We start from the raw sequence: 16,951 nt of genomic DNA on the forward strand, positions 1-16,951 counted from the left end.
GAGCAGGACCAGCAAACACGTTCACACAGGCACTGGTACTAGCACCGTCAGAGCACCCATGAGTGTACGTTTGCTTATTTAGAAAAGGGAATTACCTACTTACTTATTAGCACTAGATACAATAGAGTATTTAAAAGCTGTACATTAGGGCAGCCCGGTGGCTCAGCAGTTAGCGCTGCCTTCGCCCCAGGGCGTGACCATGGGTCCCCGGATCGAGTCCCACGTCGGGCTCCCAGCATGGAGTCTGCTTCTCCCTCTGCCTGTGTCTCTGCCTCTCTCTGTGTCTCTCATGAATAAATAAATAAATAAATAAATAAATAAATAAATAAATAAATAAATAAAATCTTTAAAAAATAATAAAATAAAAGCTGTACATTTAAACTGTGATTAAAAACAGATAAGGATGGAAATCCTTCTATCATATCCTTGTCCTTTAATTTATCAATTTTCTGCCCCTGAGTGGTGCAAATCGTCCGCCACACAGAGCGCCTGATGGAAGGGTGGAAGCGAGGACGCCTTTCTGGAGCTTTACCAGAATCCTGATCCTCAGGTTAACGATGCTGACTCCGGCAGCGGGGCGGAGGGAGGGGGTCATGAGGCAGGAGCCCACTCCTCCACGCTGCCGGCTGCCTAGCTAGGGAGCTAGTTCTTCCACGGTTAGATCTGGTTCTGCTCGGACTGCCTGCGTGCTGACACTAGGTCTATCATTCCAGACAGGAGAGTGACCTTCAACTCTAGCTTGCACCTGACACATTATTTCTTTCAAATTTACTTATTGTAAAATAAACCCTTATTGACTGAAGACAACTGAGAAAACAAAAAGTAAGCAACGGGCAAAAAATCACCCATAGGGACGCCCGGGTGGCTCGGTGGTTGAGCCTCTGCCTTCTGCTCGGGGCGTGACCCTGGAGTCCCGGGATCGAGTCCCTGCGTGGAGCCTGCTTCTCCCTCTGCCTGTTTCTCCACCTCTCTCTGTGTCTTTCATGAATAATAATAACAAAAAAAAAACACCCATAACTGTGATTAACATTTTGGTGCATATTCTCTTTTTCAGGCTCTTAAAACCATTATTATCATGAGATACTTAAATATTCATACATTTTCAAAAGTGACCTATTACAACAAGGTGGTCATGGTATCTGGTCTTTCACAAGACGGTCTATGACGACCATATTCGATGTTATAATCGTTGCGGACGACACACCCAGGTATGGATGTGTGACGATGTATCTAAATGGGATTCTCTGTTGTTTAAATTTGAATTGTTTGTGCCTTTGGTTGTTATAGTTAACACTGTAAAAAGCATTTTTGGAAAAAAAAAGACATATTTTCAGAGTTGCTTGCATATGTCCTTACAACTGGAAATACAACTGATAGCTCAAAAAGTAAGAAGAATTTTAAGAGCCTTAATGTGAATTTACACGATGATGCCATAGTTTTATACCCTCAGTAGCAAGGCCAGAAAATGTCAGGGATTCCTCAACCCTGCCAACAATAAATACATCTTATTAATGTTCCAAATCTTTGCCCATCTGATAGACGAAGATGGCACTTTAGCTTTGCATTGAAATTTGTGATTTTGGGCCCATTTGAAAAGGCTACATACTAGGTGACAGTAATTGTGTGACATTCTGGAGAGGCCAAGATGTAGAGATAGTGGAGAGATCAGTGGTTGCCAGGGGCTGGGTGCTGGGGGAGTGGGGAACGAGGGAGCACAGGGGGTGCTTAGCAGGGAGACCGCGCCGCGACACCACAATGATGGATACGTGGCATCACATTGTGCAAACCCACAGAATGGACAGAGCCAAGAGGGGCCTATGGTGTGACTGTGGGCTCGGGGTGATAATGGTGTGTCACTGTGGGTTCTCAGCACAAATGGACCATCTGGGAGGGACGTGGGTAGTGGGGAGGCTATGCCTGTGTGGTGGCAGCGGGCATGTGGGAAATCTCTGCATCTCCCGTTCGGTTTTGCTGTGAACCTAAAAATTACTCTTTAAAAAGAGTCTTTAAAAACGTATTTCTTGTACTGAATATATGTCTTTTTTTTTTTTTTTTTGAGATACGTCTTTCACAAAAACTTCTTGTAGCTCAGTTGGCATGGGACATTTTGACAGGCTGTGAATATGATTGTACGTGAGCATTTTTCATCTGGGTAGACATCAGGGGTAACATGGTCCTTCTGCTGTGCCCACCTCCCCCTCGGCTTTCTCCCATAGTTAACCAGAATAGAAATGTCGAGAAGAAAATTAGGCAGCATTTATATTGGCCACATTAAGGGCCATAGGATGGCACAGCTGCTAAAAACCACGCTGTTGCTCTAGGTTGAAGTATGTGCCCCCAAAATTCATATTTTGGATTTTTAATCCCAGCCCCTGAGGATGTGCTCTTATTTGGAAAGAGGATCCTTGGAGGTGGAATTAGCGAAGATGAATTATTAGCAAGGCCCTAATCTACTGTGACTGGTGTCATTAGAAAGAGGAGAAATCCAGAAACCGAGATGCTCGCCGGTGGAGAAAGCTGAGCCGGAGCTGCCGGCGGCCGAGGGAGGCCTGGGCCCGGCCCTGCTGACACCTGCTCGGGGGCTCCCGGCCTCCAGGACGGGAGACGCTACCTGTTTGCTGTTGAGCCCCCGGGTCTGCGGCACTTTGTGCTAGGAGCCCTAGGAAGCCAACGTGGTTTTTGTTAGGTTTGGTTAAGGTTGACCAAGTATTTGAAAGGAAAATAACCGGCAAAGGAGAGCAGAGCCGCACCTTCACAGCGAGGGACGGTGGAGCTCCAGACGACATTTCCGTCCTGCAGGATGCACGTGATGGACTCCGACCCCTGGGTTTTGACAAAGCCATCATCACAGTGGAAAGAAACGGAACTCCCAAGTAGAAATCTGTCACCAAAACGCCGTCCGTTGATGGGAATGCCAGGGTCATGGCATTCATTCTGACCAAATGCTAAAAGAGGAAAAAAAAAATAAAAGAAAGAAAATACTTAAATAGTAAGTGTGCATGTTTGAAAAGAAAGGAACAAAGACCTACTAACAAAGCGATTTATTGTTCTAAGTTTCAGTTATACATTTACAGATCGATAAATAAATGCGTTAAAGGAATACGATATTGGGGTCTCGTAAGACAGAGAAAGAATAGATGGATGAATATGGATAAATATAATCTATACTACATTTCACGGTTTGAAAGCACCTTCACACTACAAACGTTGAAAAGTATGGAAGGTGCTGGAAAGGATTTTGGTTCTGACACATCTGGGTTAGACTCTCTGATGACCTGATTAGATACCCTGAGCTACAGATGAGCAAGTCGAGCCCGTATCCCAGCGTCACTATGACGTTAAATGAGACAATTACTGGCAACTGCTGAGCACCGCGTCTAAGCGGAGGAGGCGGCCCGTAAACCAGGATCTATAACTCGCTTAACATCCTCGCCTTATTTCATTCCCTTAACGATGCATTTAAGTAGATATTCTGAAATACACTCTGGTTTGCAAAGGAGGACCCGGAGACCAAGGGAAGACAGGCCTCTTCCCAAAACTCAGTAATTGCCTGCAAGTGCCCGTGTTCTAAGCCGTGGCTCCAGGCCTCTCGGGCCTCGTGCTTTTTACTGCACTGCTTTGTTGTGTGGGGGACGTGTGGGTGGATGGGGGAGGCAGGGAGGGAGGGAGAGGAGAAGGGATGGAGGGAGGGAGGGAGGGGGGAAGGAAGGGGAAAGGGAAAGCGGGGGCAGGGAGGCCCCGGGCTGCCCGGTCAGGGCAGGCCAGCAGCCCGGGTGAGGGGCGCGGAGCTGCTGCGGGTGGGGGCCCGGGCCGGGCGGCTGCTTACTGGTGTACGTGATGTTGAAGCCGCGGCCGGTGGTGGAGTGGTCGGATTGGAACTCCAGGCGCACGACGTGGCCGCTGCTGGCCAGCTGGGAGGGGACCTCGTGGCCCGAGAAGGTGCCCAGGACCGCGACGTCGGAGGCACCATCGTCCTTGACGGCGAGGAAGTCGAACTGTGGCTCCACGTCGAAGTCGTTGAAGATGAGGTGGATCCTGCTGCCCGGCTCGGAGATGATGAGCCACACGCAGTTCATGTTGTTGCCGTACTCCTCGGGGTAGTTGGGGGACAGGATAATCCCTGATGACGCCGTGAAGTTGAAGAAACACGAAACTGCGAGGACACACACCCGCTTTCAGGCGGCTTTGCACACGTGCCACGCGGGGCCCACGAAAGCCACACTGGGCCCGAGGGCGAGCCACAGCTGCAGAGCCCGGCCGCCGGGCGACCGGGGTGACTGGGGTCTGTCCCGCAAGCCCGACCCTCCCCAGGGAGGACTGCCCGGTGCACACCATGCCTGGGGCCCACGGGCAGCCCACGGGGAGCCCACAGGGAGCCCATGGGCGGTCCAGGGCCGCCTGGTCGGCGATAGCCTGTGACCACCCTGCACCCGGGGCAGCTGCTGGGGGCCTGCTGACCGCTGCGGCCCATGAGCAAACACCGACGTGAGCAGCACCTCAGTGTTGCAGGAGCAATTTCAAGTCGTTTATTATTTTTTTAACATTCAAAGGGTAATGACTAGTAAGGAAGGAAAAGTCACACCGATGTTGGGTGCATGAGGGATGCGCCCTGGACGCAGCCTTCGGGCGGGTGTGCCTCACGCGGCTCGGCCACCCCCGCCTGGGGACCCTGCGGGGCTCCTCCCCAGGCTGCCTCCATGTTCCAGGCCAGGCTACGCTTACTGACAGCAAACGCTTGCTTCTACATCGCCTCGAGGTGCGCCGCTGCTAGTTGCTGGTTGGTGGGACCCTCTGCCGGGGGGCAGCCCCCGGCTCTGCAGGGGACCCCGAGCCGCTGCTGCGCACGCTCACTGCCCAGGGTGCATGTGCGACACTATCAGGGTCAGGAAGGGCATCACCACACAACACTCCCCCACCAGCTGCCTCTGTTGCCCGGCCTCATCCCCCCCATGACCTCCCTGCCCCCCCCAGCTCCGCCTCGCCCCGGGCCCAGTACTCACATACACAGCTGGGCTTGTTGCCCGACCACTGGTTGTTCTGCTGGCACGTGATCACCCGCTCCCCCACCAGCTCGAAGGCTGCCTGGCATTCGAACGTGAGCGTATCCCCGTGCAGGAAGCTGCTGCCTGCCCGCTTCCCGTAGGCAGGGACCCCAGGGTCCCCGCATCCTCCCTTTTCAATTTCTGAAAATGGGAAACAAAAAAGAACCATTAACAAAAATACCCAGTAATTTTTTTTTTTTTAACAATTCAGAAAATGAACCAGGGGTTCCTTTGTGCTGGTGGAAACATACAGTCTTTGTTAAAAGTTTCAAAAGGATGCTCATTTCCTCTAACAATTAGAAAAGCCTGAAAAAAAGGTGTCATTCAACTTGAAGGGCGGGTACTTAGTGTATTGTCTTTTAAGGGAAACAAGCGGCCCCACAGATGTGCTGACACCTCCTCCCAGCCCACACACCTCCTACCTGCTGCCACTTAAAGGTATATACCAATTGTTTTAATCTATCTTTTGTAAAAATGTAAACCCAATAATACAATTACACAATAACACAATGATACAATTACAAAATACAATTTTTGTAAAAGATGTAAATACAATAATATCCTTCATTCTCATTCTGTTGTGAATATTTAAATCAGTAAATCCGCTTGAATATTCATTCCCTTAATATTAAAAGTCACTTATGAAACAAAATTAATACGTTGATGATCTTCCGACGAAAAGAGAACGACACAGAATCAAGCCCCTTCTCGTTAAAACACAATGCGTTCAAATGCACCAAAACTACGTATGTGTTTCAACGTTGTCTCTGTGTTAAATGTTAATTATACAGAATGTATTGAAAAAAATATGTGACTTATTTATTCAGACAAAAAAATATATTTTTTTTAAGGGCCAACTATGCGTCAGGCCCTTTTCTAGGTAATGGCCGTAGTAGGTAAGGACTGAACAAACAAGTCGGGATTCTCACACTCGTGGGGCTCACCATGTATGGGGAGAAAGGATAACATTTTTTAAATGTATAGGATTTCCGGTCATGACAAGTGGTTGGCAGCAAAATGAAGAAGTTCAAAGGATTACAGAGTAACAGATGCCAGAGGAAATGGGTATAAATCAGCCCTGAGGGAAGTCGAGGTCAGCCCTTCTACAAAACAGACACCAGCCCGGTGTGACTGGTGCCAGCAGCTGGAAAGGAAGGAAGGGGCCTCCGTCCCCCTGGAGCGGCCCGTCCGGCTGTTGTGCAGAGTCGGGTGGGAAGAAGGCGTCAGGGGTTTTAGGATGAGACATGATGTCAGCTGAATGCAAGTTTAGAAGATCATTGCACGAGTGGCGAGTGGTGAGAGGGAGAAAAGTGAGTGCCAACAAATACAGGAGGGTCTTCATGCACATCAAGATGCATCTACTGTTGGCGAGGATGTGGAGAAACGGGAACCCCCGAATGCTGCTGGTGGGAAACACGACAGAGGTTCCTCAGAAAGTTGAAAATGGAGCTACCCTAGGACCCAGCAATTGCACTACGGGGAATTCACCCCAAAGACACTGACGTAGTGAAACGATGGGACACCTGCCCCCCAATGTCACGATAGCCACACTGTGGAAGGAGCCTCCGTGTCCTTAAGTAGATGAAGGGTTCAAGTTGATGTGCTCCGTATGCACAATGGAATATTACTCAGTCATCAAAAAATTTTAAATCTTGACATTTGCAACCATGAGGATGGAGCTCGAGGGTATTATGTTGAGCAAAATAAGTCAATCAGAGAAAGACGATTACCGTAGGATTTCACTCATATGTGAAATTTAAGAAACGAAACAGAGGATCATAAGGGAAGAGAGGAAAAAAAATAAAACAAGACACAGAAAGAGACAAACCGTGACAGCCGCTTAATCATATGAATGGACAGGGCTGCTGGAGAGGAGGGGGTGGGGAGATGAGGTAACTGGGTGACGGGCACTAGGAGGGCACCTGAGGGGATGAGCAGGGGGTGTTAGACAAGACGGGTGAATCACTGACCTCTGCCTCTGAAACCGATAATACAGGATGCGTTAATTAATTGAATTCAGATGCATCTATTGGTCCCGCTGCTCAGGTTTTTCAGGGGCTTCCTCCGTTACCTCGCAGTGACCAAGCACAAATTCAAATTCAGGTTTCGTTAGCGATCTAACCACTTTCCCATCAAATTAACCATTTGGGGGATGTTTGGAGAATGTCTCAGGACTGAGTTTCTGGACGGTCTGCCATGTGGGGAATGGACGCAGGCCCAGGGGCTGATCCAGGACGGCTTAGTCTACATGGGAGGAGAAACTGGTCTTCCCTGAGTGTCTAGGAGCACCAAAGAGGTGAAACCAGCCCGCAAGATCATAAAGGCACCAGGACTTTTGGTGGATACGGTGTGCTCGCATCGGTCTCTACAAGCAGAACAGCGATAGAAACGCAGACGGGCGTTGAGTAGCAGGTTCACTGCGCTCCAACCATACAAGCCACCAAATGAGGAAGTTGGCCCTTATGCTGACGGTCACAGAAGAGCCAAAGTGTCCCTGTGTGCAACCCCGGCTGAAGAAAGCCCCAGAGAACGGGTTTCCTTAAGGATAGACCTCGGAGTTCAAGCTCTTGGCATGACTTGACCATAGCGAGGAGTAGATTTACCTGAATTTAATTCTTCGGATGCCTTGAACCACGTTTCTTCAATTCAAGACAGTTCATTGGAATGGTTGATAACAGAAAAGGCCTTGCATTTGGTGTGGCCTCCCAGTTGGGTAGGGGGCTGGGCGCCCCACCCCCCGACAGAGGACACAGCCCTGAGGTCAGCAGTCGGGATGCCAGACGGGCTCTGCGTGGCCCCGGGAGCAACGCAGTCTCCCCACCCCCGTGCACACACCCTCAGCTCCCCCCTCATATGTCGGAGGACGGCTGGGCCCCCTAAGCTACGTGATCCACGCGAAGTCCCCGGCAAACAAGGCTCCAACCATTAGCCATTACTATGACCGTTAGTAAACCTTCGACTTCTAGAAGTTGGTTCTGCTTCTGTGATGCTAAAAGTCACTGTTTCTTTTTACAAGGAAACACACGACAGCGTGTGGGATACCACTACCTTCCCCCTGACGGCAGAGGGCTCGCACATAGACCTGCTGTAGCTTGGCCCGCGGTGCGGACGAGATGGAGATGCGTCTGCCCCCACGCTGAGGGTCACGAGCGTGCCGTGGTCACTTATTCCCACCAAGGATGATGTTCATGGGTCCAGACGCAAGGGCGGGGCTGGCCCGGAACAGAACCTGCTGTCCCGCACATCACGTCCGCTATTGGGTGCTCTGCATTGACTAGTGACCAGCCCCGAGGCATCACGGTCTGGTGTTGGGAGGGGTATGCGGGCCAAGTGGGTCTCACTCTTCAGCCATACAAGAAATACAAACGTGGCCCATGAGCAGTCCTGTGAAACTCCATTTGGGGGAGTTTCTGGGGGACATTCTATACTCCTGACCCTACACACGGTGTCCACTCTTCCCCGCAAAGAAGCGTGGCAAAATCCACACAGATTTTGAACTTTCCCTTGGATGTCACTTGAGAATCTGCTTCTTTAAATATTTTAAATATTTTTAAAATAAATATTATGTATTATATTTATTTTTTATTTATAGTATTTTTATTTATTATATTATATTATATTTATTTTTTATTATATTTATTTATTATTTTATTTTTAAAATAAATATTTTAAATACTTTAAATATTTTTTTAACAAGTAGAACAAATGGAAGATGGAGAATCAGTGTGGACATTGACACAGGAACTGCATCAAACCTCTTTCCGTATGTAGTGAAATGTAAGATGACTCCAAGATGACCTTGACATTCTTTTTTGGAAAATGTACTAGAATTTGCTAGTGATTGAAAGACTGAAGCCCCTAGAGACAAAAAAAAAAAATCTCTTCCAAATTATCAATCTAGAAACAGGATTTAGTATTAGGGCCTAAAGAAAATATTAGGTTGTGATTATATCCTAATTTCCTCACTGATACTGCAGCAGCTGGGAAGATTCATCTAACAGTCAGCTGGACCTCCATGTCCTGTTGATATGCTTTTCTTTTTCTTTGACCTTTAAAAGTATTAAGTAATATATTTTGTTGTCAGGTTTTTCATATTAATTATTTTTTTCTGAATTTTATGAAGTGTTTCCTTTTGAATCAACTTTTTAAATAATTGATCTAAAACATAGTACATTGTCACTGCATATTTACGAGTTCATCTCTAAAGCATTTTATTTTTATTAGCTATATTATGCATGCAAATGTCTATATAATAAATAATTGGATTCACTATTTGCTCTTTAATGTATCTGAGTGTTTTTATTTTTAGTGGCATATCTGTATGAGACGACACAGAAATCAAACAGCAGGATTGGACCAGTGAGCCCTTGGCAGGGCAGGCAGGGCAGCTAGGGCGCTTTCTGTTTCTGGCACACTCATGTGGTCTTTCTGGAGACAATAAAATGTTTGCATAAACAGGATTTCACTCTGGACTAGATACCGGAAAACAAAGGCGTGTAAACAGAGTAGCTTAGAAAAAAAAAAAAAAAAGAGGTAAATTTCTGAGGCAGGTCATGAGAGAGAGTAAAACGAACCATATGAGCTTGTCAGTTATTTGACAATTTTTGATCCACAAAAGGTGATTTCCTTCAATTCAACACAAGCCTCTTGATCCACGACACCACAGCTGCCGCCCGACACCGGCCTGCGGAGGCGCGGCTGATTATGCAGCTTCCTGCACATCTTTGCACCTGTCACGACCCCACCGCAAGGCAGAAGCAGCACAGGTGAACCAACTTCATTCGGCCTAAGTTCCCTGGGGCTCCTTTACATAGCTAAGTATCTTGGCTTTGTGTCCCTTAGCAAACTCTACCCGTACAATTTTTTTGGCATATTGGGACCTCGATGTTTTTGACTCTTGCTTCTCTATCTTCTCCTTAACACTTTAGGGCATGTCCTGTCCTCCTCAGCCAGCCCATAGGAGCACACCTGTGGGTAGACCCACCTGTCAGGTGCCTGCACGTCGTAAACAGGCCAAGCAGTGTGCATTTTCCAAGCACCTCGCATGTCTTCAACCTAAGTTTCTCCTACTCCCTGAAGGGCTCTTGCCTTCAAGCCAGGGGCACGTTCAACAGTCCAGGATGGCGCAGGCTCCCGTGCTTTCTTCCATTCTGGTCCCCGCCAACGAAGACACCAACTCTCCTCCTTTCATGGCCTCCCCCTTGGGTGAAGCGATGCCCACAGCCCAGAGTTCGCTCCCTGTTCTAGAATCGACAGGTAGGTTTTCTGTAGAGGTTTCAGCACTAACCCAGTCAGGACCGAGTTTAGTTGTGAGCCTGTCTTTCTCCTCCATAGCTCTGTGAATTTTTCCAGAATGGTGACTAACCCGTAGCTTTCTCTGTATTTCCTAGCACTGAAAATAGTGCCTGAAACAAAGTGGATGGTTGGTATTGTTTTGTTCCTTAAAGGGACTTCTGAGATGTCTGGCCAGGCTAATGTACACAGTTTCTAGCTATGACACAGGCTGCTGATTTTTCCCGCTACAAAAAGTTACTAGCCTTTGCCCAATTCTTTAGTATGTGACTAATATTTCTGAGCACAGCATATTGAATGCTCCAGCTCTAAGTTAAGGGAAAAAAAAATGAACAGACCAATTCACCGATCTTGCAAAGTTTGTAGCTTAGGGCAGTCAGCAGAAAACAAACGAGTAATATCAAATAGGTCAGACAGTGATAAATGCACTGCAGGAAGAGAAAGCAGAGCGAGAGGGAATGCAGAGTGGCAAGGGTTTGGTTCAGGGGGGACATCCAGGGATGGTCTCTGAAAGGCTGACATTTGAGCAGAGACGTGGAGGGAGCACACATCCGTGAGCATAAGAGGAGGAATATCACACGTAGAGTGAGCGGAACTAAACGCTAGGGCTGAGTGAGGAGTCCGTCTGGCCGGGCTGACAAACAGCCAGAAAGCAAGCGTGGTTATAGTCTGGTGATAAAAAGGGGGAGAAAAACAAAACATAAAAACAAGGAGCGGGTCCAGGACCCGGCAACGCAGGACTCCTAGGCCTTCACGGGGATGTTACTCTTTCATTGTGCTTTATTGTAATCAAGCTGCAGGAGCTACAGAAGCCACGGGAGATGGATGAGCCCTTGTTTCCTAATTCATTGTGAAACTGCCAAGAACTCCAGTCCTAAATTATCACGAAGACTTCCACTTCTATCACCCTGTTTGTGTGCCCTTGGTGGGCAATGTGCGTCACAGGGAAGATTCCGTGCAGAGAATCTAGGTTCAAGTCACACGTCTTTTATTCCACGTTCATGGAAACTTAGATCTACTGTTGTCTTTGATTCTCTTCCAAAGTGATTCGTGGAGCACATCCTACGTGCCAAGGTCCCAGGACCGAGGATAATCAGTTATCCTCAAGAAGTCCATAGTCCAGTAATTTGAGCAGACTGATGCATGAACTACGATGTTCACTCTTGGTGAGACACTGGCCACCGTGAAGATATTCTGAAGTCAGTACTATGGATCGAAGGTCTTTAAAATAACAACAAGCAGCCAAAAGGAATCTATACTTGGAACTTTTACATATTCTGTGTTCAGCCCTGAGTGTTCCCTTGTAGGTCGCGCGCATTGGAGCCTCTGCAGTGATGCTCACGCTGTGGCCGGGGCTGGGTGCAGAGCACCTCAGCCAAGAGCAGCCGCCAGGGGAGCTGCCCGGAGGCAGGGACAGGGGAGGAGCATCCAGACCCAGTGACTGGTGCTCTCCCGGGGCCCTAGTGACACGCTCCTCGGGACACGTTGTACTTTGCAGCATTAGGTTCCTTTTTTTTTTTTTTTCAGGTTCCATCATCTTAACACCCAGCATCACTGGCTCCCCACTTTCAAGATGAAACAAGTCAAACAAACAAACAAACAAACAAACAAACAAAAAAAACAAAAAAGGAAAAAGCCCTTCACCTTTAGAACTTCAGGTAAGGCCGCTCCTGCCATCGTTCAGTGATATATTATCATCACAGAGAACACTGGGAATTTTAACAACGCCTCTGTAAGACTATTTTTTTTTCCCTGTTAACTAGCAGCTTCGAGATTGAGACAGTAGCTATGTTATTTTTAGAGAATGTGGCGTTCTTAATTCTGGCAAAGCTTTTTTTTTTTTTTTTTTTTTTCTGGCAAAGCTTTGAACAGATCCCTCTTTTGCTGTGGCTGCATTCTCAGCACCTGAAATCCGTCACCCAAACCTGCCTACACTTAGCGTCGCATAGGAAGCTCCGCCCGCCCGCCCAGTCACAAGATCTAGGGGCTCCCAGTGAAGGTGCCCCCCTAGGAAAGAAGGAGCCCCAGCTGCCCAGCAGGACGGGAGGGATTCCCTACTCAGGAGAGGAGGATGGGAGGCTGCGGTTTTCAAGAGGACGCAACACAGGATTCCACTTAGAGGCGGCGCCTGGCGGGGGACACTCCCCGAGGGAAGGCAAGGGTGTGAACAGTGAGCATGCACAATCTCACCACCCACCCCTTGAGCAATGTGCCTTTTCCTACCTAGCAGGTGTCAGCACCAGGATGCAGGGATCAAAAGTAAAAAAAAAAAAAAAAAAAAAAAAAAAATAAATTTAGATGAACCTCTGCTGATACATTTTTTTTATCTTGAACATCTTCAAATTTATTTTTTTAATAATAAATTTATTTATTATTGGTGTTCAACTTGCCAACATACAGAATAACACCCAGTGCTCATCCCATCAAGTGCCCCCCTCAGTGCCCGTCACCCAGTCACCCCCCCACCCCCTGCCCTCTTCCCCTTCCACCACCCCTGGATCTTACACAGCACATGTGCTATCAGCGGGGCAACTGGACTACTTCCCAGTAATGGTCCTTAATTGGACTAAAGCAAAGATTTATGCATCAAGAGAAGCACCAATGTGGATTTACTATATTTGTCTATTTAAAAATAATCACATGGAAATGATCTGATGCATGCAATAAATCTACCCATAAATTATTCCCACACAAAACCAGCTAGGTCATGTCACAAGCTAAAATAACCTCTTTTTCATGGGTCAGAGTATAAGTGCCACTAAATATTGTGAATTTTGTTTTATTAGGATTGACTTTGGCTGCTAGGAACAAACGGTACAGTGAACACTGGTTTAAATGAAGGAGTATTTTATTTCCCTCATGTACCCAGAGGTTGGACGTGCAGAGAGGCAGATGGGTTGGGTCGGCAGGAACCCAGACGCTCCACTGCTACTTGCCACCCCTGGACCTGCGGGCTGGCATTTTAAGGGTTGCGTCTCTTGGTGCAAAGTGGCCGCTGGGTCTCAGGGCAGGAGGAAGTGGAGAGTCAAGGTTTCCCACAAGGGCAGCAAGCTGGGTTTTCTCTTAAAAAAAAAAAAAAAAAAAAAAAACAAGGAAAACCCAAAAAACAAGACCAAAACCAGACCAACACCTTTCCCAGAGGCCCTATCTATAGATTTCTGCCCACCCTTCTCTGTCTCTTGCAGTCACCTGGCCGTTCCTCTGAAAGATCCAAAAAATGAGGTACTAGACCCTTCCGTGAAGAAAAACCAGGGAAAACAGTGTTGTTGCTTTTTAAATAAATGGTACTTGCATAGACAGTCCACAACATCTGCCACGAAATGTTAGCAAAATTAAGAATTGAAATTAATTCTTAGTAAAAATATCATTTCAATGGGGGAAAAAATCACTTCTCAAACATCAAACTACTTTTAATATGTTTGGAGCTTTTCACCGGTACAATTTTTAAATATTTTGTTACCTTATGTTTAATTTGTAGGGAAAAAAACAGAAATACGTTTTTAAAAACTATTTTGGGAACACATTGGGAATTACATAATTAAGGCATCTGATAAAAGTAGATGTCTTTGAGACAAGATGTGAGTACGACTAAAATGGTTTTCACGTAGGTAGAAAAATGACAAATTAGGTAAAAAAAAAATAAGAGAATGCTTCGGGCCATAATGAATCAAACCTATTTGGGGACTTCTTTATTCGTTCTTTATTCCGCCATAAAATCCAAGGAGACCCAAGGCTTCTTTTGTAGGAGCAGGTGGCAATGTACAGCTACGCTCTAACTGGCTAACTTCCAATTGATTTGAAATTTCATGGGCTCGAAACCACATTTGGATGGCTGGCCATAAAAAAGAGAAAGAGGTGCATATTCAAGGGGGAAAAAAAGGCTATTTTAATTTTGGAAACCAGGGAATAGGTTTAATAAATTACTTGCCCTGTTATCAACTTTTTTTTTTTCCTAAGGAGATTAGCTGTACCGACATGAAAGGCACCGTGTTTCATGGCTTTCCACCCGCTTCGAGGTAGCAGCCCTGGAATATAAACTCACTAATTCTTCCAAGTGTGTTTCATAGCCAGTTTTTCTCAGAGATAGGAAGTCACAGTTGTTAGAGATAAATGCCCTGTATCTGCTTTACTAAGATACATATGGGACGTTGACTTCCTCCAGTAAGTGTTGCAGAATATTACTTACCATATAACACAAAGATAAACACCCCATGTTTATTATTACATCCACTAAGATAAATAACTCGTGCCTCGCTTACAAAGATTATTTTGTGATTGAAATGGGCACTTAGCTATGAATAATTTAAACATTTTCTAGGCCAATTTTTTTTCAACTTTGCTCTACAATTAGGCACAACATTTGGGCACTTGATTATCCAATTATCTGTGCATTAGAGCAAACCCAAAATTGCTTCTGGAGAAGAATCTTGGCACTGCCCACGGGTACTTCATTAGGTCACCTCTTCAGAGTTGGCGCATCATCTACTCAGGCATGTGTTCTTGTTAGACATTTCATCTTATACTATAATGTCATTTTATCCAAGCATATGGCTCTGTCCTGAGTTGGCAACACAGGACGTCTGCATAGCAAGTGGTTATCTGGGAACATGATACTGAATTAATGGCTAATCGGCAATTATTCGGAGTTGTTATGCAATGAATGATGACCACCCTCCAATTGATGTCGAAGCCCTAACCCTCAATGTGACTACTTTGGAGGTGGGGTCTTCAGGGAGGTAACCAAGGTGCAATGAGGTTGTGATGGGAGGGCTTTCATTCAATCAGACTGGTGTCCTTAAGAAGGGGAAGCGACCCTAGGGACAGGCATGCACAGAAAGAAAGCCATGTGCAGGCACAGGGAGGACACAGCCACCTGCAAGCCAAGGAAGGAGGCCTCAAGAAAAGTCACACCTGCCAGCACTTTGGTCTTGGACTTGCAGCCTCCAGAGCTCTGAGGAACTAAATCCAAGCCCCCTGATGTGTGGCACTGTCTCATGTCAGCCCAGGCAAACTACTATGCGAGCACGAACAAAAGAGATGATATTTATAAATTTGTTTTGCCCGCAATGTCAGTTTTTTTTTGCAAAATACATGAGTGTTGCATTAGGCCATAGAGTTGCCTTTATGTTCTCTGGCAAAATTTTTCTAACTGGCTTTGGCTCCGAAATTATGCCACCGGCAGATATTGAGAATCATCAAAAGGAAGAAGCTACTGCTGTTTCCTATTAATAAATATTTCCTAAAAATATTCCCTAGAGTATTGTCTGAATTTTAGTGAAAAATCACCTTTATGAAACCCAAAAGGAAAATCGTCCCCTGATTTTACTAGTATACAATTCTTGGGATGCTGGTGTGTTTTAATTCCAACGACCTTCTGACTATGTGAGAACGAGAAGCGCCTTGCTGATGGGAAGGATAGAAGCCTGGGGGACTTCCAGGGGTGGGGGTTGTTGGAGTTGTGAGCACACCAGGAGATGAGAATGGAGCTTCTGGAAACTTCTGGGGATGACAAGTGCTTCAGGGACCATGGGAGTGAGTGGTCAACTTGCTCGTCGTCAGCCAAGTAGTTGGATCTATTGCTCCTTGCTGCTTTGTGCAGGGCCCAAACTCGGTCCTTCGCATCCCCATCTTTTAAGACAGCGAAGGTTTTCTGGACCAGCAATTTGCTGCAGGAGAGCATGGGAAGTGGGAAGAGGCCCTGCTGATAGACTGGATGAGAGGAGCCTGTGTTTTGGTCCATTGTCTACAACTCACCAACCCAAGGGTCAGGACCAAGGGTTCAGTCCAAGGGTCAAGGACCATTCGTCCTGGGAAAGCTGAAGTGGATGATTCACATCGTTATTGCTCAACAGGGTCAACTCCATCCTGAGTAGCAGCGATGCGCTCTGTGTCCCCGAGAAGCCTGCCAGATTGCGGGGGGCGGGTCTATGACTTGCACACGAGGCTGCCACGCTTGCTTATGGTTGGCAGCATCACAAAGCATCTTGCTTACGAAGATGACACACGTGCATGTTTTCTTTATCTGAGTTTCCTGGTTCCTTATCCTGTCTGATCACTGAGGGAGGCTCCTGTGTTCCACCCCATGCCCTGACATATCTGCTCCGGATGGTGGTCGTCCATGCACTGTGTGCAACCTCCTTTGCAGAGACAGGCAGAGATCCTCACGTCCCTGGGTGGTCCCCGGCCTGATCTCCCCACTCACTGACTGTTCCCACCCTCAGTGTATCTCTTCCTCTAGAGACTGCTGTTCCCTCGTCCATCGAACATGGATACTCTGACCTCCTTCCCATTTCTTCAGCTTGTGGTTTGGTCTGGGTCACAGAGGAACAGTGAGCAGAGAAATACGAATCTGTGTCGGTAATTAGAACCGTGCCCTCTTCTTTTCATGCATTGTGAATAATTCACTTCGGAGTGTAAGAGATTCCAGTAAAACCTGCATTCTTACAATTCTGTTATTGTTGTGAATAAGAGCAGCACACGCTGAAGACACTTAAAATAAGGCATTCCAGTCAACTTATTTATTACAAGTATTTCTGATGCAATGGGCAAGTTTCCGTTCATGTTTCCATAGTACTTTACGGTTCTCAAAGAGTAATTTACAGTATCTGCGAGATTTC

The 16,951-nt window shown here is 46.8% G+C and overlaps 1 protein-coding gene across 1 annotated transcript in view; it reads right to left on the minus strand.

Annotated features, from left to right (window-relative positions):
- CSMD1 (CUB and Sushi multiple domains 1) overlaps positions 1-16,951 on the minus strand; it is a 1,869,885-nt gene that overhangs the window by 359,135 nt on the left and 1,493,799 nt on the right. The window contains 3 exon segments of the mRNA XM_055335505.1: positions 2,751-2,945; positions 3,827-4,153; positions 5,001-5,183. Coding sequence (XP_055191480.1) covers positions 2,751-2,945; positions 3,827-4,153; positions 5,001-5,183 — 705 coding nt within the window.

This window comes from Nyctereutes procyonoides, unplaced genomic scaffold (genome assembly GCF_905146905.1).
Source record: "Nyctereutes procyonoides isolate TBG_1078 unplaced genomic scaffold, NYPRO_anot_genome, whole genome shotgun sequence".
NCBI lineage: Eukaryota > Metazoa > Chordata > Mammalia > Carnivora > Canidae > Nyctereutes > Nyctereutes procyonoides.